This window comes from Mobula hypostoma, chromosome 7, assembly GCF_963921235.1.
Source record: "Mobula hypostoma chromosome 7, sMobHyp1.1, whole genome shotgun sequence".
Lineage (NCBI taxonomy): Eukaryota > Metazoa > Chordata > Chondrichthyes > Myliobatiformes > Myliobatidae > Mobula > Mobula hypostoma.
The window spans coordinates 161,985,579-162,009,922 of record NC_086103.1 but is presented as its reverse complement, the minus strand read 5'-3'; the positions used below and the strand labels follow the sequence as shown (position 1 = coordinate 162,009,922).

At 39.5% G+C, this 24,344-nt stretch overlaps 1 protein-coding gene across 2 annotated transcripts in view; it reads right to left on the bottom strand.

Moving 5' to 3' along the window:
- The window catches only part of ppme1 (protein phosphatase methylesterase 1), a 78,139-nt gene that overhangs the window by 6,000 nt on the left and 47,795 nt on the right, over window positions 1-24,344 (bottom strand). For both annotated transcript variants that reach the window (XM_063054452.1, XM_063054454.1), the window contains exons 9-14: window positions 18,451-18,516; window positions 17,123-17,267; window positions 16,668-16,779; window positions 16,528-16,572; window positions 13,971-14,035; window positions 13,164-13,231 (exon numbers count right to left, since the gene is read on the bottom strand). In XM_063054452.1, coding sequence (XP_062910522.1) covers window positions 13,164-13,231; window positions 13,971-14,035; window positions 16,528-16,572; window positions 16,668-16,779; window positions 17,123-17,267; window positions 18,451-18,516 — 501 coding nt within the window. The remainder of the gene's footprint in view (window positions 1-13,163; window positions 13,232-13,970; window positions 14,036-16,527; window positions 16,573-16,667; window positions 16,780-17,122; window positions 17,268-18,450; window positions 18,517-24,344) is intronic.

Here is a 24,344-nt window from a genome sequence, read left to right as displayed (position 1 = left end):
AAGATAAGAATATTAACCCTTTTTTCTATATTTAAACAATGACACAACACTAGGGCTGAAGACTGAATTAGTCAAATTATAGTTAATGTTTACAAGCTGTATAGAAAATCTCCAGCCTTGAAATGTTTACCATGTGGAAAACCCAAGGCATAGCTTTCATTAATGAGCACCGTCCTTTCTGTGGTTGGAGAACGCTCTTGGAAAAAGCACCCTGGAGCAGCTTGCCAGAGGAAAGAAAATTAAATTTATGTGTACAATTACCAGTATGTGCACAAGTCACTTTAAATAATAATTTTTATACACATAAACTATCTGAAAATAAAATTCACAGTTGGAAGAATTTTAGAGGGGTTCCTATCCATGAGGTTGCAATCCTGCCTCGGACCAATTAATTCAATGAATATTAGAGCTCAAATATAAAAAGAACAAGGAAAGAATGTAAACTCTGAGAAGCAACTGAATAAGGTTAATTGATTTAGGATGTAGAACAATTTTGAAGTCTCAGAGACAGTCAAATGTCTGACAGCTTTATCTTCTTGGCTGGTTTACTTAAAAAAAACAAATGTCTTTTTTCCTAGAAGTCAGACAAACATGTTACTAGTTCCATGTGACATTTAGTTCCCACTGACTATATTAAATTTTGAATAAGAACATTGCTTGTTTGAACACTGTCAATGGTAAGACCACAAGACATAGGAGCAGAATTAGGCTATTCAGCCCACTGAGTCTGTTCCGCCATTCCATCATGCCTGATCCCGAATCCCACTCAACCCCATACACCTGCCTTCTCGCCATATCCTTTGATGTCCTGACTGATCAGGAAACTATCAACTTCCACCTTAAATATAGCCACGGACTTGGCCTCCATTGTAGCCTGTGGCACAGCACTGTACAGATTCACTACTCACTAGCTAAAGAAAATTCTTCCTTACCTCTGTTCTAAAAGGTCACACCTCAATTTTGAAGCTCTGCCCTTTAGTTTTGGATAGCTCCACCATAGGAAACATCGTCTCCACATCCACCCTATCTAGTCGTTTGAACATTTGGTAGGTTTCAATGTGACCACCCCCCACCCCCAAAATTCTTCTAAATTTCAGTGAGTACAGGCCCAAAGCTGCCAAATGCTCCTCATATGTTAACCCCTTCATTCCCAGAACCACCCTTTGGAACCTCCTCTGGACTCTCTCCAATGACAACACATCCTTCCTTAGATATGGGGCCCAAAACTGTTGGCAATACTCCAAGTGCGGCCTGACTAGTGTCATATAAAGGCTCAAAATTATCTCCTTGCTCTTATATTCTATTCCCCTTGAAATAAATGCCAACATTGCATTTGCCCTCTTTACCACAGGCTCAACTTGTAAATTAACGATCTGGGAGTCCTGCACAAGGACTCCTAAGTCCCTTTGTACATATGATGTTTGAACCTTCTCCCCATTTAGATAATAGTCCGCACTACTGTTCCTTTTGCCAATATGCATTATCATACATTTCCCAACACCGTATTCCTTCTGCCAATTTTTCCAATTTGTCTAAGTCCTGCTGCAATTGCATTGCTTCCTCAGCACTACCAACCCCTCCACCTATCTTCGTATCATTTGCAAACTTTGCCACAAAGTCATCAATTGTTATCCAAATCATTGACGAACAATGTGAAAAGTAGCAGTCCCAATACTGACCCCTGAGAAACACCACTAGTCACTGCCAGCCACCCAGAAGAGGCCCCTTTTATTCCCTCTCACTGCCTCATGCCTGTCAGCCATTTCACTCCATGTCAGTATCTTTCCTGTAATGCCATATGATTTTATCTTGTTTTGCAGCCTCATGTGTGGCACCCTATCGAATGCCTTCTGAAAATCCAAATAAATGATATCCACTGCTTCACCTTTGTCCATCCACCCTGGTTGTTACTTTCCCAAAGAACTCTAACAGATTTGACAGGCAAGATTTCCCTTTACAAAGACCATGTCGACTTTCACTTATTTTATCATTAGTCTCCAAGTACATCAAAACATCATCCTTAATAATTGACTCTGACACTTTACCAACCACTGAGGTTAGGCTAACTGGCCTATAATTTCCTTTCTTTTGTATTCCTCCCTTCTTAAATAGTGGAGTCACATTTACAATTTTCCAGTCCTCCGTGACCATGCCAGGATCAAGTGATTCTTGAAAGATCACGACCAATGCATCCATTATTTCTTCAGCAACCTCTCTCCGGACTCTGGGATGTAGTCCATCTGGTCCAGGTGACTTACCCACCTTAAGATCTTTCAGTTTGCCTAGCACTTTTTCCCTTTGTAATAGCAATGGCACTCACTCCTGCTCCCCAACACTCATGAACCTCTGGCACACTGCTAGTGTCTTCCACAGTGAAGACTGATGCACAGTACCCATTAAGTTCATCTACCATTTCTTTGCTCCCCCCCCCCATTACTACCTCACCAGCATCATTTCCAGTGGTCCAATATCAACTTTTACCTCCTTCTTATTCTTTATACAACTGAAACAAAAAATTAATAGCCTATTTTATATTATTGGCTAGTCCGCTCTCATATTTCATCTTTTCCCTTCTTATAGCTTTTTTAGTTGCCTTTTGTTGGATTTTAAAAGCTTCCCAATCATCCACCTTCCCACTCACTTCTGCTACCCTTTCCTTGGCTTTTGTGCAGTCCTTAACTTCCCTTGTCAGCCACAGTTGCTGAGATTTGAAGGGGGCGAGTAATAATGCAATCAATTATTCATAATAAATATAGACCAATTTGCAGAAATTTGTTTTCACTGTATTTTTTTTGTAATTTATTTTTTAAGTTCATCATCAAACATCTGCATAAGATATATTTCAGATACTGTACATATATATCATATAATCATATTTGCCACAAATCTCCACATAATATTTATCTGAGGTATACACCTATAGAAAAGAGAGGAAAGAAAGAACAACCAAAAGGAGAAAACTATGTACAAGTAGGGAGTGATTTTTTTTTTACAACATATTCACTGATTTGTGAGGATAAAATCAGGCCTATGGGGTGTTATGTAGTTGAACCATTTTTCCCAGTATGAATCAAATTGTTCCAACTTATGATTAACAGATGCTGTTATCTTCTCCATTTTGTAAATGTCTATTGTAATTTCCATCCATGCATTTAAAGTTGGGCTCTCCTTTGATAACCATTTCCTAGTAAGAGTTTTTTTACCAGCCACCAACAGTATATTCATTAAATATTTATCTCTTTTCAACCATTTTTGAGGTACATACCCAAAATATATTGTCTAACTTTCTAAGGGTATTTCCATTTAAAAATGTCTTGTAGGGCATTGTGTATGCCACTCCAATAGTCTTTGATAATGGGGCAATCCCAGAAAATATGATAATGGTTTGCATGCAACACACATCAAAGTTGCTGGTGAACACAGCAGGCCAGGCAGCATCTCTAGGAAGAGGTACAGTCGATGTTTCAGGCCAAGACCCTTCGTCAGGACTAACTGAAGGAAGAGCTAGTAAGAGATTTGAAAGTGGGAGGGGGAGGGGGGAGATCCAAAATGATAAGAGAAGACAGGAGAGGGAGGGATGGAGCCAAGAGCTGGACAGGTGATTGACAAAAGGGATATGAGAGGATCATGGGACAGGAGGCCCAGGGAGAAAGAAAGGGGGAGGGGGGAAGCCCAGAGGATGGGCAAGGAGTATAGTGAGAGGGTCAGAGGGAGAAAAAGGAGAGAGAGAAAAAAATATAAAATAATAGTAAATAAATAACGGATAGGGTATGAAGTAAATATAAAAAGGAGAGTGAGAAAGAATGTGTGTATAAAAATAAATAACGGATGGTGTATGAGGGGGAGGTGGGGCATTAGCGGAAGTTAGAGAAGTCAATGTTCATGCTATCAGGTTGAAGGCTACCCAGACGGAATATAAGACGGAATATCCTCCAACCTGAATGTGGCTTCATCTTTACAGTAGAGGAAGCTGTGGATGGACATGTCAGAATGGGAATGGGATGTGGAATTAAAATGTGTTTATGGTTTGCAATTAAAATGGTTTGCATTTTGGTTTCCACAATTTCTCCAGCAAACAGGGAGGTTACTATCATAATGGGATTTCTGAGAAGGTGTAATAAAATATCTTATCAAGTTTTTCCATCCAAACTCCCTCCGTTTCTGTGAACTGGTACACTTCCATTGATACCTCCATATTATTGTCCATTCTTCCTCAGATATAATTATACCTCCTTCCTTCTCCCATTTTGTTTTAACGTATGAAGTCGAATGTGTTTTAAGATTTGACAAACCCTTGTACACACTTGAAATGATTCTACTACCATTATCTGAATTATACCCTTTTCTAAATAGCTCCATCAAACATGTACTTGCCTTGGTTACATTTTTAACCCTCCTATTAACATACTGTCACATCTGTAGATACCGATAAAAGTCTTGTTTTTCGAATAAGTGTTTCTCTTTAAGCATTTCAAAACTGAACAGTTTTCCTTCTTTCATAATATTGCAAAGAACTGTTATTCCTTTAGCTATCCAGTCCTTAAATCTAGCATTCAGTTTATTCGGCGTAAAATCCGAGTCATATGCACACCATTTAAGAATTGCAATATCTCCCTCTAGTTTATATTCTTTTATAATAGTTTTCCATATTTTAAGAGTCCATTTCACCCATGGATTATCACTAGTATTTATGTACCTTTGTAAGTTATCAGCCAAAATTGCCTGTATGGGGATGGGAAGTATCCCCTCCTCAATGTTTTTCCATTGAGCATCATATGATGGGTTGCACCAGCATATCACAGCTCTCAACTGTACTGCAAAATAATCATCTTTAAGAGAAGGTAGGCCCCATCCTCCCTTTTCCTTGGCTAATTGCAAAGTTTTGCGATGGACTCTAGGTCTTTTACCTTGCCATATACATCTTGATAACATTTTGTTCCATTCATTGAATTAATTCTGATTAATCTCTATTGGTAGGGTCTGAAAGAGATAGAATAGTCTGGGCAATATATTCATTTTAATAGATTCAAACCTTGAACTGAGACTGAAAAAAGGAATGAGGTTCCATCTTGTAATATCTTCCTCAATTTTTTTTATATACAGGCTGATAATTTGAGGAGGTGACCAGTCATGTAGATGAGGGTAGTGCAGTGGATGTGATCTATATGGATTTTAGTAAGGCATTTGACAAGGTTCCACACGGTAGGCTTATTCAGAAAGTCAGAAGGCATGCGATCCAGGGAAGTTTGGCCAGGTGGATTCAGAATTGGCTTGCCTGCAGAAAGCAGAGGGTAGTGGTGGAGGGAGTACATTCAGATTGGAGGGTTGTGACTAGTGGTGTCTCACAAGGATCGGTTCTGGGACCTCTACTTTTCGTGATTTTTATTAACAACCTGGATGTGGGGGTAGAAGGGTGGGTTGGCAAGTTTGCAGACGACACAAAGGTTGGTGCTGTTGTGGATAGTGTAGAGGATTGTCGAAGATTGCAGAGAGACATTGATAGGATGCAGAAGTGGGCTGAGAAGTGGCAGATGGAGTTCAATCCGGAGAAGTGTGAGGTGGTACACTTTGGAAGGACAAACTCCAAGGCAGAGTACAAAGTAAATGGCAGGATACTTGGTAGTGTGGAGGAGCAGAGGAATCTGGGGGTACACGTCCACAGATCCCTGAAAGTTGCCTCACAGGTAGATAGGGTAGTTAAGAAAGCTTATGGGGTGTTAGCTTTCATAAGTCGAGGGATAAAGTTTAAGAGTCGCGAGGTAATGATGCAGCTCTATAAAACTCTGGTTAGGCCACACTTGGAGTATTGTGTCCAGTTCTGGTCACCTCACTATAGGAAGGATGTGGAAGCATTGGAAAGGGTACAGAGGAGATTTACCAGGATGCTGCCTGGTTTAGAGAGTATGCATTATGATCAGAGATTAAGGGAGCTAGGGCTTTACTCTTTGGAGAGAAGGAGGATGAGAGGAGACATGATAGAGGTATACAAGATATTAAGAGGAATAGATAGAGTGGACAGCCAGCGCCTCTTCCCCAGGGCACCACTGCTCAATACAAGAGGACATGGCTTTAAGGTAAGGGGTGGGAAGTTCAAGGGGGATATTAGAGGAAGGTTTTTTTTAAACTCAGAGTGGTTGGTGCATGGAATGCACTGCCTGAGTCAGTGGTGGAGGCAGATACACTAGTGAAATTTAAGAGACTACTAGACAGGTACAGTGGCATGCAAAAGTTTGGGCACCCCTGGTCAAAATTTCTGTTACTGTGAATAGCTAAGTGAGTCAAAGATGAACTGATTTCCAAAAGGCATAATGTTAAAGATGACACATTTCTTTAATATTTTAAGCAAGAAAACTTTTTTATTTCCATCTTTTAAAGTTTCAAAATAACGAAAAAGGAAAAGGGCCTGAAGCAAAAGTTTGGGTACCCTGCAAGGCAGTACTTAGTAACACTCCCTTTGGCAAGTATCACAGTTTGTAAACGCTTTCTGTAGCCAGCCAAGAGTCTTTCAATTCTTGTTTGGGGGATTTTCACCCATTCTTCCTTGCAAAAGGCTTCTAGTTCTGTGAGATTCTTGGGGCGTCTTGCATGCACTGCTCTTTTGAGGTCTATCCACAGATTTTCGATGATGTTTAGGTCAGGGGACTGTGAGAGCCATGGCAAAACCTTAAGCTTGCGCCTCTTGAGGTAGTCCATTGTGGATTTTGAGGTGTGCTTATGATCATTATCCTGTTGTAGAAGCCATCCACTGTTCATCTTCCGCTTTTTTACAGACAGTATGATGTTTGCTTCCAGAATTTGCTGGTATTTAATTGAATTCATTCTTCCCTCTACCAGTAAATATTCCCCATGTCACTGGCTACAACACAAGCCCAAAGCATGATCGATCCACCCCCGTGCTTAACAGTTGGAGATGGGTTCTTTTCATGAAATTCTGCCCTTTTTTCTCCAAACATACCTTTCCTCATTGCGGCCAAAAAGTTCTATTCAAAAGGTTCAAAGGAACATCTAAACAAGCCTGATGCATTTTGTTAACAAGTCCTGTGGACTGATGAACTTAAAATAGAACTTCTTGGCTGCAATGAGCAAAGGTATGTTTGAAGAAAAAAGGGTGCAGAATTTCATGAAAAGAAAATAGTATTCTTTAGTTGTAGGTCAAAATCAACAGATAAATATATAGGTGCATGGTCACTTACATCTATTGTCCCAATTCCACAGGTGTTTATTTTGTCTTTGTCTTTTCCAAATGTTATGAAATAGTCTATTCTTGTATATACAGAATGAGGGAGGGGGCAGAATAATGAGTGTAATACCTTCTGTCCGGGAAAAGGTCCCTCCATATATCAATTAAACCAACATCCTCAAAAAGTGTATTAACTCTCTTATGTAAGGATTTTGTTTCCTAGGTTTTTCTATTGGAAGAGTCTAACTTTGGTTGTAATTGTAAATTTAAGTCTCCCCCACATACCAGGAGACCTTCTGTTTCCGTTACCATAATATTAGTAATTTTTTGAAAGAAACTAATATCACTTCCTGGGGGTGTGTATATATTCAATAGAGTAACTGAATTTCCATCTATATTCCCCCTTACCAGAATATATCTGCCCTCCCTATCTCCCATTTCCAATACTTTTTCAAAATTTAGCTTGCTTGAGATAAGAATAGCAACTCCTCTCCTATGTCCTGATTTATATGAGGAGAAGAACAAATTAGTGAAGCCCATTCTCTTTATTTTCCATGCTCATTATCACTTAAGTGAGTTTCCTGTAAATATACTACATGGGCTTGTTCTTTTTTCATTTTGGATAGAATTTTACTGCATTTGATTGGATTTAACAGCCCATTGACATTAAAAGAAATGAATTTTACTTTGTCCTTAGCCATGTGTATTTACCTGTCAATATATCATTGAAATTAGCAGAATAAAACTTAATTGATCTACTCCCTGAACAAATAAGAACCAAGAAACTTGAATACTAAAAAAAAAGGCAACCAAGGTGTGATTCCAAGGCTTAGGTCTCTAGTAGATGACCCTGGGTTGAGCTAGAGGAAAGGTCTAGCCATGGGGGATAGCCCCTCCTCCCTGTGAGTTGGGGGCCCCATCATAGTACCCATAAAAATAAGTGAACAAGTCTATGTCCATTACACAGAAAAGATTTCCATGTGTATTCCTCCTATATATATATATATATATTCTCATTTAGGTGGGGAAAAAGAAGTGAATGAATGAATTTAAAAAATTGAGCAATATAAAATCCACATTATAATAAGTATTTCTTGAAAAAGGTCTATTTTTGCTTCTGTTTATCGTATCAACACTTTTAAAGTTAGCCAAACATTATGGCTCTTCTGGAGGGGGTGAGGGCTGTCTTCGGAAAACTCACAGATTCTTCCTGATATTCTCTCGCCCTCCTTCCGTCCTCTGCTTTCTTGGTTCTCTTATTATTTCCCAAGCAGGTCGGGATAACTGCTCAGCCAGGCTTTCCCTCCGGTTTGATCACGCTGACGGGCAGCCCTCTGTTCCTCACGTCTGTAGTCGCCCCTTCCACTGTCTGATACAGTTGCATACCATCTTCATAAAACACCCGCAGTTTAGCAGGGTACGGAGTTTGGAATCTAATCTTTCCTTGCTTTAATACTTGCTTTACTGCAGAGTATTCTTTATGTTTCTGCAGGACCGCCAGGGAGTAATCTTGATCGAACTATATTAATTTCCAGTCCAAAAACACCCCCTTCTTACCCCAGGCCCTTCGTAGAATCTCCGCCTCGGTATTGTATCGAAGGAATCTAATTACTATTGAGCATGGCTTATCTTCTCTGTCTCCAGTAGACCTCGGGACGAGCGCACGGTGTGCCCTCTCAATTTCAAGCTCCATAGTGCAGGGAATCTCTAGTGCGTCCCGCAACAACTTTCCTACAAACTCCATCATAGACAAACCCTCTGCTCCTTTGGGAACATTGTATATCCTGATATTTTTCCATCGTGATCTTCCCTCCTGGTCAATTAGTTTACTTTCTTGTTGATTTAATATTTTTATCGTCTTACTTAGTATCCGTTCCACATTTTGCATGTGATCTTCCACCTTCTCAATTCCAGTCTCTGCCACTGCTATTTTTGATTGATGTTGGCGAGCTCTGACTTGATATCATTGAGTTGCTGTTATATATCTTTTTGGAATCCCCATATCTCTTCCAGAATTTTTATCATATTTGCTGCTTCACCTGAACTAGGCGCATCGTCAGCCTCGCTAGCACACGTTCGAATAGGAGAGACGCGTGTTGCACGTCTCTCATACGCAGGCTCCACAGTGACGCTTTTTTTAATCTCCATTCTCTTTCCCCATTCTTGCCCCCCTTATCAATTCAGATATTTTCGAAAGATCTTACATTTGATGGATTAACGGGGCAATATATACTTTTTTCCGGAGGAGCTATTGATTTAAGCAGCCATTCTGGACGATGACGTCACAGGAACCTTGTTTTCACTTTGATCAACAGAAAAATACTCTATCATGTCATAAGGAAGTACAGCACAGAAACAGGCCCTTTGGCCCATCTAGTCCATGCTGAAACCATTTAAACTGCCTACTCTCATCAACCCTTCACTATCTATGTATCTAAACATTGAAATCAAGGTCGCATGGACCACACGTACTGGTAGCTCATTCCACACTCTCATGACCCTCTGAGTGAAGACGTTTCCCCTCATGTTCCCCTTAAATTTTTCACCTTTCACCCTTAACCCATAACCACTAGTTGTCATCCCATCCAATCTCAGTAGAAAAAAACCTTCCTGCATTTACCCTACCTATACCTCTCGTAATTTTGTCCTGTATACCTTTGTCAAATCTCCTCTCAATCTTCTCCATTTAAAAGAATACAGTCCTAACTTATTCAATCTTTCCTTATAACTTGGTTCCTCAGTGTTAAAAAAAGCCAAATTAAATCCACTGTGATTCAATGTTGTAAAATATTAATAAATAAAAACTTCAGAAGAGAGTTGAATAATTTTTATAGGCACTGTATGTACAAATAAAGCTCATTCAGGGGCCCCTTGCGCAATGATTTAGGCATTTGCTTATAAAAATGATGGAATAAATATATAAAGGCAATAGATTTCATCATGACATTGCAAGGTTGCTGAAAAGCAAGTTACCAGGCTGTGTTCCCAGTTTAGTGAGATAGGAGTGAGCACAGGATTATCATAATCAAAGAGGTACAGAAGAAGAAAATAACAAAAGAAAATCTTACACTGATACTATTTACAAAGTGGAGTCATAAATTATGTGAATACAGAAATATTAAAGAATTTGTAAATCCAAAAAAAATAACAGAGTTGTCGTGGTGGGAGATTTTAATTTCCCAAATATCGATTGGCATCTCCCTAGAATGAGGAGTTTAGATGGGGTGGAGTTTGTTAGGTGTATTCAAGAAGGTTTCTTCATAAAATATGTATATAAGCCTACAAGAGGAGAGACTGTACTTGATTTGGTATTGGGAAATGAACCTGGTCAGGTGTCAGATCTCTCAGTGGGAGAGCATTTTGGAGATAGTGATCATAATTCTATCTCCTTTTTAACAGCATTGGAGAGAGATAGGAACAGACAAGTTAGAAGAGCACTTAATTGGAGTAAGGGGAATTATGAGGCTATCAGGCAGGAAATTGGAAGCTTAAATTGAGAACAGATGTTCTCAGGAAAAAGTATGGAAGAAACGTGACAAATGTTCAGGGGATATTTGCATGGAGTTCTGCGTAGGTAAGTTCCAATGAGACAGGGAAGTTATGGTAGGGTACAGGAACAGTGGTGTACAAAGGCTGTAATAAATTTAGTCAAGAAGAAAAGAAAAGCTTACAAAAGGTTCAGAGAGCTAGGTCATGTTAGAGATCTAGAAGTTCATAAGGCTAACAGGAAGGAGCTTAAAAAGGAAATTAGAGCCAAAAGGGGCCATGAGAAGGTCTCGGCAGGCAGGATTAAGGAAAACCCCAAGGCATTCTACAACTATGTGAAGAGCAAGAGGATAGGACGTGAAAGAATAGGACCTACCAAGTGTGACAATGGGAAAGTGTGTATGGAACCGGAGGAAATAGCAGAGGTACATAATGAATACTTTACTTGAGTATTCACTACGGAAAAGGATCTTGGTAATTGTAGTGATGACTTGCAGTGGACTGAAAAGCTTAAGCATGTAGATATTAAGAAAGAGGATGTGCTGGAGTTTTTGGAAAGCATCAAGTTAGATAAGTCGCCAGGACCGGATGAGATGTACCCCAGGCTACTGTGGAAGGCGAGGGAGGAGATTGCTGAGCCTCTGGCCTCTTTGCATCATCAATAGGGAGGGGAGAGGTTCCGGAGGATTGAAGTTTGCGGATATTGTTCCTTTATTCAAGAAAAGGAGTAGAGATAGCCCAGGAAATTATAGACCAGTTAGTCTTACTTCAGTGGTTGGTAAGTTGATGGAGAAGATCCTGAGAGGCAGGATTTATGAACATTTGGAGAGGTATAATATAATTATGAATTGTCAGCATGGCTTTGTTAAGGGCAGGTCGTGCCTTAAGAGCCTGATTGAATTTGCTGAGGATGTGACTAAACACATTAATGAAGGAAGAGCAGTAGATGTAGTGTATATGGATTTCAGCAAAGCATTTGATAAGGTACCCCATGCCAGGCTTATTGAGAAAGTAAGGAGGCATGGGATCCAAGGGGACATTGCTTTGTGGATCCAGAAATGGCTTGCGCACAGAAGGCAAAGAGTGGTTGTAGATGGGTCATATTCTGCATGGAGGTCAGTGACCAGTGGTGTGCCTCAGGGATCTGTTCTGGGACCCTTACTCTTCGTGATCTTTATAAATGACCTGGATGAGGAAGTGGAGGGATGGGTTAGTAAGTTTGCTGATGACACCAAGGTTGGGGGTGTTGTGGATAGTGTAGAGGGCTGTCAGAGGTTGCAGCGGGACACTGATAGGATGCAAAACTGAGCTGAGAAGTGGCATGGAGTTCAGCCCAGTTAAGTGTGAAGTGCAAACATGAGGAAATCTGCAAATGCTGGAAATTCAAGCAACACACACAAAATGCTGGTGGAACGCAGCAGGCCAGACAACATCCATAGGAAGAAGCACAGTCGACCTTTCGGCCCGAAACATCGACTGTGCTTCTTCCTATGGATGCTGTCTGGCCTGCTGCATTCCACCAGCATTTTGTGTGTGTTAAGTGTGAAGTGGTTCATTTTGGTAGGTCAAATATGATGGCAGAATATAGTATTAATGGTAAGACTCTTGGCAGTGTGGAGGATCAGAGGGGTCTTGGGGTCCAAGTCCATAAGATGTTCAAAGCAGCTGCGTAGGTTGACTCTGTGGTTAAGAAGGCATACAGTGTACTGGCCTTCATCAATCGTGGGATTGAGTTTAGGAGCCGAGAGGTAATGCTGCAGCTATATAGGACCCTGGTCAGACCCCACTTGGAGTACTGGGCTCAGTTCTGGTTGCCTCACTACAGGAAGGATGTGGAAACCATAGAAAGGGTGCAGAGGAGATTTACAATGATGTTGCCTGGATTGGGGAGCATGCCTTATGAAAACAGGTTGAGTGAACTCGGCCTTTTCTCCTTGGAGCAACGGAGGATGAGAGGTGACCTAATAGAGGTGTATAAGATGATGAGAGGCATTGATCGTGTGGATAGTCAGAGGCTTTTTCCCAGGGCTGAAATCACTGCCACAAGAGGGCACAGGTTTAAGGTGCTTGGGATTAGGTACAGAGGAAATGTCAGGGGTTAAGTTTTTTTACTCAGAGAGTGGTGAGTGCATGCAATGGGCTGCCGGCAATGGTGGTGGAGGCGGATAGGACCGGGTCTTTTAAGAAACTTTTGGATAGGTACATGGAGCTCAGAAAATAGAGGGCTATGAGTAACCCTAGTAGTTTCTAAGGTAGGGACATGTTTGGCACAACTTTGGCGGCCGAAGGGCCTGTATTGAGCTGTAGGTTTTCTATGTTTTTAACTGTAGAATGGACATTATTCTGATTAACGTATTCTTGGGCCCTAATGATTATCAGGAAGGAAGTTATATGAGACAGAAGATCCACCACCACCTTACTGATGAATGTACTGATCTGTCTTCATGTTGTAATCAATCAAATGCAGTACAGAAAAGAATGGGTTAAACACTCTTACCTTTGGATGTCACCCTTTGATTCTGTAAACTTATTACGAATCATGAATGTTGCAACTGCCTCTGCCACCTACAAAAATATTACTATTACTACAAAACTGATGATGTCAAGGGTTAATAAATTTGAACTCTAGTTAAGGAAAAAAAACACTGTAGTCAACCTGTGTTCCAAATTGTAAATTTGTTAAAATTACATTTGCTTTTCAAATTAAAAAGAAATTTAAGGAAATAAAAGTTCTAAAAAAAATACACAAACCTAAACTGGAAAATACTGGAGACCTGTGCAGCAGCTCTGAAAACTCTGTAAAAGTCCTCACACATGAAGTGACTTTTACCTTCTCTGATACAGAAAGCAAATTTGGTTTTATTTTAGGTTTGCACCATTTACAAGTTTAATCAATCTTAGATTTATGCAAAAAAAAATTCTAAGACATCGCAAATATTATCAAAGACCATTTTTTTACAAAAAATTACAATCCCATTTCTGTTTATTTATCTAAAGTTATTTAAAGACATCAATTATTTTTTATAGATGAAGGTAGCAGCTTGTGGCTACATCTGATTGCTATTTAAAATAATATGCACCCAAATGCTTTTTAGCTCATCATTTGTGATTTTTTAAAAAATGCTCCTATATAAGAGGCAACAATTAGCAGTGATTGTCTATCCTTAAAAACCCCTGGGAATATTGATCGGTCACTGGTTTTGGCTCAATTCTGATTCTAAGGTTTAGAACAAGTTGAAATATGAATGTGATGACTAAATTAAAACAATCCTGATAATGAACAACAAAAAAAAACTTCGCTTACTTTGTCTGGTGCATCTTCATGTACAGCATGGCCACATTGTGGTAGAACTTGCATTTGAAATTTTCCTTTGAACAAATAATTATACAGAGGTGCATTAGTGATTTCATCATTAATTAATGTTCTCAAACAGCAGAAGCAGTCATTTAGAAATATCCAGTCTATGCCAACTCTGAGCAATACCATTCCTCCAATAATTTTTCCTGCAACCTATTCTTCCCATGTTCTCAATATCTCTCCAAGAATTCTTCCAGGCACTAGACACAAGGAGCAATTTGCCAATCTACCCACCAAAATATATATTTCTGGGATGTGGGAGAAAATCTGTCACTTTGGAGAACATGCAAACTCCATACAAAAAGCACCAGAGTTCAAGAATGAATATGGGTCACTGATCTGTGAGAAAACAGCTCTATCTATTGCATCACTCCACCAAAACAAGTAGTTTATACTTCAAAAGTAATTCCTTCTTATGATCAAAAACTTGGAAGTATCCAGAGTACGGATCCAGTGCTTTCCCAGCGTATATGACAAATATACTTTCCTCTGGCTTCCAGCCAGGTACAAGTATCGGTTAGAACCGACATTTTGATGACAAACTCTGCCGAAGATGGCCAAATCCCTGATGAAGGGCAGAGTTTGTCATTGAAAATGACAAAGGTGCCCAGTCCCTATACACCTCCATCCCCCACCAGGAAGACGTCAAAGCTCTCCGTTTCTTTCTGGACACTAGACACAACCAGCTCCCCTCCACCACCACACACCTCTGTCCAGCAGAACTTGTCCTCACTCTCAATAATTTCTACTTCGGTTCCTCACACTTATTTCAAACAAAAGGTGTAGCCATGGATACTTGCGTGGATCCCAGCAACACCTGCTTTTTTTGTCGGCTACATAGAAGTCTATGTTACAAGCCTACACTATGTCACTCCCCCACTTTTCCTACATTACATCGACAACTGCATTGGTGCTGCTTCCTGCACCCATGCAGAGCTCATCGGCTTCATCAACTTTGCTCCAACTTCCACCCTGCCCTCAAATTTACCTGGTCCATTTTCGACACCTCCTTTCCCTTTCTCAATCTCTCTGTCTCTATCTCTGGAGACAGTTTATCTATTATAAACCCACTGACTCTCACAGCTACCTGGACTATACCTCTTCTCACCTTGTTACTTATAAAACTACCAACGCCTTCTCTCAATTCCTCTGTCTCTGCCACATCTGCTCTCAGGATGAGGCTTTTCATTCCAGAACAAAGGAAGGGGGTTCCTTTCCTCCACTATCAATGCTACCCTCAAATGCATCTTCTCCATTTTGTGCACGTCTGCCCTCACCCCATCTTCCCACCACCTCATCCGGGATAGGGTTCCTCTTCTCCTCACCTACCACCCCATCAGCCTCCGTGTCCAGCACATAATTCTCCGTAACCACCGCCATCTCGAACGGGATCCCACCACCAAGCACATCTTTCCCTCCACCACCCGCCCCAAGACTTTCTGCTTTCCACAGGGATCGCTTCCTATGCAAATTCCTTGTCCATTCATCCCTCCCCGCTGATCTCCCTCCTGACACTTATCCTTGCAAACAGAACAAGTGCTACACCTGCCCCTATACCTCCTCCCTCACTATTATTCAGAGCCCCAAACAGTCCTTCCAGGTGAGGTGACACTTCACCTGTGAGTCTGTTGGGGTCATCTACTGCATCCAGTGCTCCCGGTGTGACCTCCTGTATATTGGTGAGACCCGACATAGATTGGGAGACCGCTTTGCTGAGCCCACTAGAAAAAGTGGGATCTCCCATTGTAATTCCACTTCCCATTCCCATCTGTCAGTCCATGGCCGCCGCCTCTACTGTCGTGATGAGGTCCCACTTAGGTTGGAGGAACACCACCTTATATTCTGTCTGGATAGCCTCCAACCTGATGGCATGACCATCGATTTTTCGAACTTAACTTCAGCTAATGCACCCTCCCGCCACCCTTCCCCATTCCTATTTCCCTCTCTTTATCTCCTTACCTGCCCATGACCTCCCTCTGGTGCTCCTCCCCCTTTTCTTTCTTCCATGGCCTTCTGTTCTCTCCTGTTAGATTCCCCCTTCTCCAGCCCTGTACCTCTTTCACCAATCAACTTCCTAGCTCTTTACTTCACCCCTCCCCCTCTCGGTTTCATCTATCACGTTGTGTTTCTTCCCCCTCTCCCCTACCTTCTAACTCTGACTCATCTTTTTTTTCCCCAGTCCCGAGGAAGGGTCTTGGCTCAAAATGTCAACTGTACTCCTTTCCATAGATGCTGCCTGGCCTGCTGAGCTCCTCCAGCGTTGTGTGTGTCTGTTGGATTTCCAGCATCTGCAGATTTTCTCTTGTTTGTGAAGTTTATGGTTTACCACATTAAAGTACCAAAGAGTATTAAGGAAAATAGTTTGCATTAACCCTTGTGAAAAGGTATTTTGTAAATCAGCTATTTATTTTGACAACTAAGCATTTACTCTCACATCTGTTATTGAAATTATTCCTGGGTGAGAATGCATAACACAAAATATTCAAAAACATTACAGTATTACCTTGCATTTGACCAATTGTGAGGTCTCGATCCAATCTGTCGACACCTACAACAAAGATTTTAAATGGATTTTTGAAATTACATAAAAGATTTTTAAGCAGTTTCTACAAAGAAATAGATTTTAACCAATGAAGAGTATACCTGCTAGTAACAGTAGCTTGGGAACCGGGCAACTAAGAAAGAGGTTGGATAATCCTCTGAACCACCCCTCCCAATACTTCTCAGTTCTGGATAGTTCGATACGCCAGGTATACTGAAACAAAGAATAGTGAACGTATTTAGCCAGCCAGCCATAGAACACAATACAGATTTAAGGAAGAAGAGAAAATAAGCAGTCAATCATAAAGAAATAAGTCCAGATTCTAGGAAACTGAAAAAAATTGAAAATGCTGGAAGTACCGAACTTACTGAGTATTTACAGCATTTTCATTTATTTTTAGTTAACTATTAGCATAACACAGCTGAAAAACAAAACTAGTGAGTGACGACATACTTTCTCTCCTACCCCCTCACCCCACAATCCATAAGCAAAAGACTTTTGCAACAAGAACATAAACCAATGAATATTATTTATACTTCTATCCAAATTAACTTACTTCAGCTTTATCTTCTTTTATACTTGGTTCAATTTTTTTCTCCTTCTTTGCAATTCCTCCTTCTTCTTCCTCCTCCTCCTCTTCATGAATAGCAGTGTCTACGAGAGATTGAGAGCTCCCTGGAGTGTTGGAATCTTCCTCGTATCTGCATGGAATCAATTCAAAATTACCTCATGACTTTCAATATTTTAATCATTCTCACTGAACTATCTTATTAGCCTTACCAAATTAAAATCCAGAGGAAACACCTACCAAAGTTGGTATATGTTTTAGTTACTTAATTTACATGATCATCTGTAGCTATCACTGGGATTTTCCTATCCATTCTGAAACAGATGGAACAATTATATTGCCCACCTTTTTCATAGAGTATTCCATTTCTTAATAACTCAGAGGGGTTATTATCTTGAACTGTTAGGGAAAAACACCAGAGGGCAAACAACACATTGAGAAGATATAAGCCAGAGTCATGGCTCCCTAAAATTCACACTCTCCCCCCCATTCCTCTTTAATGCATATTCCCTTCTTTGTAATAGTATCCAGAGGCATGGAATCACACTGTATTTAAAATTATTGATATCCTGCTTTTCACCTTCTTTCTCTCAATCTCTTCATTTTCTTTTTGATGATTATTTGTTTGATATGTGGATAAAGCAATAGTCAAATTTAACAGAAAACCCATAGCTTCTCCACAGACCATCCCTCTCTCCACACTGTCTCAAGGGGAACTAGGATTTTGACAACTTCAGTATTTTATACAACTTGGTAATGAGCTTCTGACCCAATTCTTCTCATTTGTAAATCTGCAAAATCACCCATCTCCACTCAATCTGCTAGTTGAAACTTCATTACATGATAGTCTTCTCTAAATTCAACTATTCTAATGCTTTCCTGCCTGCTCTCCAACCCTTCACAATTCACAGCTCTTACCATAACCAACTCAAATGCTGTTAACCAAACACCAACCATGTTCCACTAATCCATTGTTCTCGTGTTCACTGATCTTCTCTGGCTCTTAATCCCCAAAAATTAAAATGATCTTTCTTCTGCTTATATCCTTCTTCAGCCTTCACCAGGGTCCAAAATTTATTGTCCTCCATATGTACTTAAAATGCCTTAAGACCTCTTAGCTAATTGAAGTCCTTACGTAAATACAGGTTTTAATCAATGTAAACCATTCCTTGAAGAAATTCAGATTTTTTAACATGGGGATTCAAGAGGCAAAACATTACATAGTCCAAATTCTGCTAATGTGGAAACTAATTAATATTCTTGCAAGGACTGTAAACAGACAGATCTAATGGCGAGGGAATCAATAGTAATATTACCGTTTTATTTGACCAAGCATAGATACTCTTGCTGATTCCAGATTTCGTATCTGACCACTTTTTACACTGCAAAAAAAAGTTTGGAGAATAGTTTTTATTAAGTAGCATACACAAGCTGCACAACATCACATTAACAAAAGCTCTGAATATTTTGAAAGCATTGGAGGAAGAACAGACATAAATAGTAATTAAATTCTTGAAGTGAAATCATCAGCTATATATTCAGTTTGGAAAACTCAAAAATACAGAAGAGATACATTGTACTTTTGTGTTTCACATCCTCAGGACATACAAGAGCGTTTCACAAACAATGAATTACTGATTTGTAAACAGACAAGGCAAGGCTCTGGCTACAAGATACAATGAAAGACAATTTTTTTTTAGGAGGAACTGAGGGATAATACTCCCATATTTTTCTCAAGAATGCTTGCAAAATCTACTACATTCACCTGCACAGGCAGATGGTGTTGTCAGTAAAACTGTATCAGAAAGAATCTCAACAATTTAACTTTCTATCAATACAACCTGGAACTACCACATCAAAGCAATACTGATGCATCAATCCTGGAATTATTACAGTATATATGCTGTATTACTTATTGTGATATCAAGTCATGTTAATCAAGGAATCTCAAAATCAACTGAATTCAGTCAGGGCAGCAGCTGTAACACCACCCAATAAAGAAGGGAAGAAAATAATCTTCCAAAATTCCTCATACTGATCAGAACACAACCTGGAATATAGCGTGTGCCAGTAGTTTCCCGGTAAAATGGATTGACATTGGCTTCATAAATGATCTTAAGATATTAATTGCCCAGCTAAAATCTGAAGTACTTAAGCAAGGTGTAGTCCACATGGAACCACATGTGAAGCATAACTTGTCAAGCTAAAAAGGGATGAGAAAATTTAATAAAGAAGAGTTATCAACTGACTGAGTAATTTAAAGATCCCTTAAATTTTGCACTGATATATTACTGTAGCACAGCTTTTTTCTTTGAAGACAATTGATGGCAGCATCAGTTAGAGGCCAGAATTGGACCCTGATCTCCAGCTGCAATGAAGCCTCAGTAGGCCTCTTCAAAAAGACACAAATGACACCAAAATTGGTGACAGATTAAGGATGGATGCCAGGTTTCCATCCTAAAGAACATGGCCCATTAACATTTACCCTACTACTTCAAGACCACTTTGACAAATGTTAACTTCTAACTTCCAGATTTTTCTTTAACCCAAATTTTAATTTTTATATTGCCCTTTGACCACACCAGCTCCAGATTTTTAATCCAGTGGCATTAACAATACACTCTCAACAAAATCTGAATTATCACTACCTTATTTCACCATCTTACATATCGTCATTTTTTGCAGCAACAGTAGTGCAAAAACTCAAAATTACAATAAATTACAAAGAGTGCAAACAAAAAAAAGGAATAATGTTGGATTCATTGCCCATTCAGATATTTGAAGGTAGAATGGAAGAAGCTGTTTCTGAATTGTTGAGTCTTCAGACTCCTGTACTACTATCTTATTCCTGGCTAAAATGAACTATTCCCAATACACTTCTTTATTCTAACCCTCCTTTTGCCCCATAAGCGATGCCAAGAAAATGCAACGGAGCTAACTGCTCCTCTTGTATTCACCATATGTCAGTTTTATGTAAACTCACAGAATATATAAGTTTTAAAATCAGTTGCTTCTTGCTTTCCACAAAGAAATTAGCTCCAAAATGTGCGATCTCACCCTTTGATGTCATTTCTCAACATACTGTTGAATTTGAGTTGCAAGCTACAGGCCTACAAATAGACTGCAGGGATTATGTTCTGTAAAAGCAATACTTATTTAAGATGTGTTCATACCAAATGACATTTTTCAAACATATTTTTCATTATGTTCTTGTTATCTGCCACTGTATTAAGTAGCTGACGTGTTAGCTAACAAATTTAGAACATATTTTCTAATAGTCAAGACATTACTTTTATTTGCACATGTACAAATGTGCATAAATCATTTGATTATATTTGAAGTATAGATATGTGGTCTAAATTTTTCAATATGGAGTCTTCTTATTCCCGTTGCTTTGGTGAGAAAAGATGCAAGGCTACATAAAAGCTAACAAGGCCAGTCATGATGAATGATTTTGACCCAAACATTGTTCACTTCCTTCCTATAGATGCTGCCTAACCAACTAAGTTCTTTCAGCTCCTATGCGTTGCTGTAGATTTCCAGCTTCTGTGGTCTGTTGTGCCACCAAAGCTAATACAATATTGAACACCTGACATACAGACTCCTGCATACATGAACAAGTGTTTGGGAGATTAGAAGGATGAACAGGGATGGATATGCTAGTCGCACTGGGGCTGCGTAGTACTTCTGCTGGGTGGGAATGGAGCATTGTAACATGCCTTCTTATCCCACCCCAATCCACAAAGATTGGGGACCTAATAGATTCACTCACCAAGTCAGTGACGTTGCCTGGTGTCTGCACTTTCTGCACCTGCTCCATCATCTAACATGTATGTTTGTGATCACTTCCCACACACTAATTTTGTTCATTTCCTACTTATGAAAAGTCCAGGTTACAAACAGTTCTAAGTAACACAACCCCATCATATCACAGGACTGCCTGCAATGATTATAATCTGCAAAAACCTATGAGTCTAATGATGCAAAATTCCACACTAGAGGGGAAGAGCTACTGCAAATTCAGGATAAAATTCAAGTATTTTCCCCCTAATTTTTAGTTAGCATTGGTACAAGAGTTATAATAGGAAATTCAAATATATCTTCCTTTTTCACATGCACCTCAGAAATGGAAATTGAATATTGTACATAACTACAAGAGAATTCTTTTGTGCAGGATATTATATGCATTCAGAGAACTATAAACTCCAGAACGGCTCAAGAAAAGACCGAAGAATAATGTACAGCTGGGCAGAGACAACAAACATTCATGATATTGTGGATTTAAATTGGCTTGGCCATATGAGACAGAGGATAGTGGTGTAGAGTGTTGTCTGAATGGAGATTTGTGCCCAGTGGTGTTCTGATGACATGAAAAATAGTAGTGTTGTGGATAATGAGGATGGTTGTAAAAGAATGCAGCTGGGTATAAACTAAATAGAAAAATAGGCAGAGAAAAGGCAGAGTTTCATCCAAACGAATGTGAGTTGTTGCACCTTGGAAGGTCAGATGCATGAGGAAAATATATAGTAAATGGCAGGATCCTGGCAAGCATTGATATACAGAGGAGGCTTGGGATGCAAGTCCATAGCTCTCAGAAAGCGGCAACCCATGAATAAGGTAGTAAAGAAAGTGCATGACATACTTGCTACACTGCTTCGAGCATTAAGGATAAAAGTTGAGGTATCCCATTGCAGTGATAGAAAACTGTGGTCAGGCCACATTTGGAGTATTGTATGCAATTCTCCTCACCTCATTAAAGGATGTGGAGACCTTGAAGAGGGTGCAAAAGATGTCCAGGCCTGGATTAGAGTATTAGCTATAATGAAAAGGTTAAACAAAGTTGGGATTGTTTTCTCTGGAGCTTTGGAAGTTGAAGGGCAGCACATGGAAGTATATCAAACTATGAGAGGCATAGATGGGGCACATAGGCAGAGTCAAATACTGGAGGGGATAGCTCATAGTTTTAAAGAGAGGGTGCAAAGGTAATTTTCCAGGATGCTGTCTGAATTAGAGAACATACCTTTTGAGGAAGCTTGAATGAACTAGGGTTTTTCTCCTTCGAGCGACAGAGGATGAGAGGTGACTTGATAGAGATGTATAAGATTATAAAGGACATAGACAGCCAGCAACTTTTTCTCGGGGCTGCAATGGGCAATACCAGAGTAAATTGTTTAAGGCAAATGAAGAAACGTTTAGGGGAGATTGCAGAGATAGTAGTTTTATTTTAAAAACAGAGAATAACGGATACCTGAAATGCACTTCCAGGGCTGACAGTAGAAGCTAATGCAATAGGGACATTTAAAAGATTCTCAGAAAGGCACATGAATGTGGAAAAAAAAAGGTTATGGGCTATATCAAAATGAAAGGCTAGACTGTGCATGGAGTAAGCTTATACTGGCCAGCACAACATCATGGGTCAAAAGGACCTTTCTGTGCTGTATGGTTCTACATGCTGAAGTATATTTAATAGAGTATGAAATTATTTAGTTTCTTCAATGACAATTAAGTGCTCAAGGAGGATTTGCTTCTAAAAGAGGAAATTTTTATCTTTGGACTTGAAAAATAGCAGAATTTTGATTTGTTCATAATAGACTTACAGGCATCATGACAAAAGTGTATGCTAATGCTGCTTACTTTGAAGTACAACAACTAGATGGGAACTAGGTACTGTGGGGAATTTCAAAAAATTTTAAACATGCAACAATTATGTAGTTGTAACCTTTTAAAGTTTATAGATATAGAAGAATTTATGATTGTTAAACAAATTCTGCATAGTAGTTTTTAGTTAATTAACGCCGTGGAAATTCCTATTTCTTTCACCATCGAAGATTGCTACCTCAAACTGAAAATTTATCCTGACGATAAACTAAACCCACCTTTCCAGATTCAATTTTCACTTCCAAAACAAAAAATTGGCAGCCTTAGCAATGAACAGTTTCATCATTCTCATACAAGCCAGAAATGAAAGTATATAGAATACTGTGCAAAAGCCTTAGGCACATATATCAATGTGGAGCAGAGAGTGAGTTTGTAAACCTAACACGAGCAAAGGACATTGGGAATGGCGAGGGTAAAGTGCTGGAGGGATGTGGGACAGGAAGGACAAGGGGATGGCATTGGTGCAGACATATCCAGCATGAGATACCAATGATTCCAAACAATTGGTTTATTGATCATTACAGAATGTCTCTCTGGTGCTTCCTGCTCCCCCCACCCCCACATCTCCCTTCCACTTTTCTAACCATGATTCCCCTACCCTGCTTACTTCCCACGCTCAGTCCACAATCGAGACCCATATCAAAATCAAGTTTATCATCACTCACATGAAATCTGTTTCTTTTGTGGCAACAGTATAGTGCAATATATAAAATTACTACAGTATTGTCCAAAAGTCTTAGGTACCCTAGCTATATACATGTGCCTAAGATTTTTACACAGTACTGTACATCACAATTACATCAGAGGAATCCACATTACTTGGTCCATAGCTTATTCTCACTTAACAGTTTTCACACAGCCTCAGGAAGAAAGTGGCACACCTATCACTTCTCAGTGGCAATATCTGAACAATTACTTCATCAATCCTTACAACTAATATTTTTGGTGGTCAATCATTATTGTATTCTGATTTATTTTCTGCAGCCTTGGCTAACAATTCATGTTTGTAAAAATTCAGGCCCATATCTCGACAAAGACACAGATGTCAGACTAAAAAAAAGTTTTTATAAACAAGTTGCTGATGGCCTCAGATACAATTTCTCAATGGCTGCTTTCTGCGATCTACCTGGTATACAAGCCCTTCAGAGAATGAAATTTGTACCAGAATCACTATGTTTAAACAGAGAAGGAATTATAGCCTGCACTCAGTGCTCAAAAACACTGTGGGAATACCTTTATCAAAAGGACTGTAGCTCTTCAAGACAATGGTACACCACTATTATTTCAAGAATAATTATGGCTGGGCAATAAATAATTTTTTTAGATTATGAGAACACTGAGTCCTCTTTTATTGTTATTTAGAAATGCATACATGCATTAAGAAATGATACAATGTTTCTCCAGAGTGATATCACAGAAAACAGGACAAACCAAAGACTAACACTGACAGAACCACATCATTATAACATATAGTTACAGCAGTGCAAAGCAATACCATAATTTGATGAAGAACAAACCATGGGGACGGTAAATAAAATCTCAGAAGTCCCCG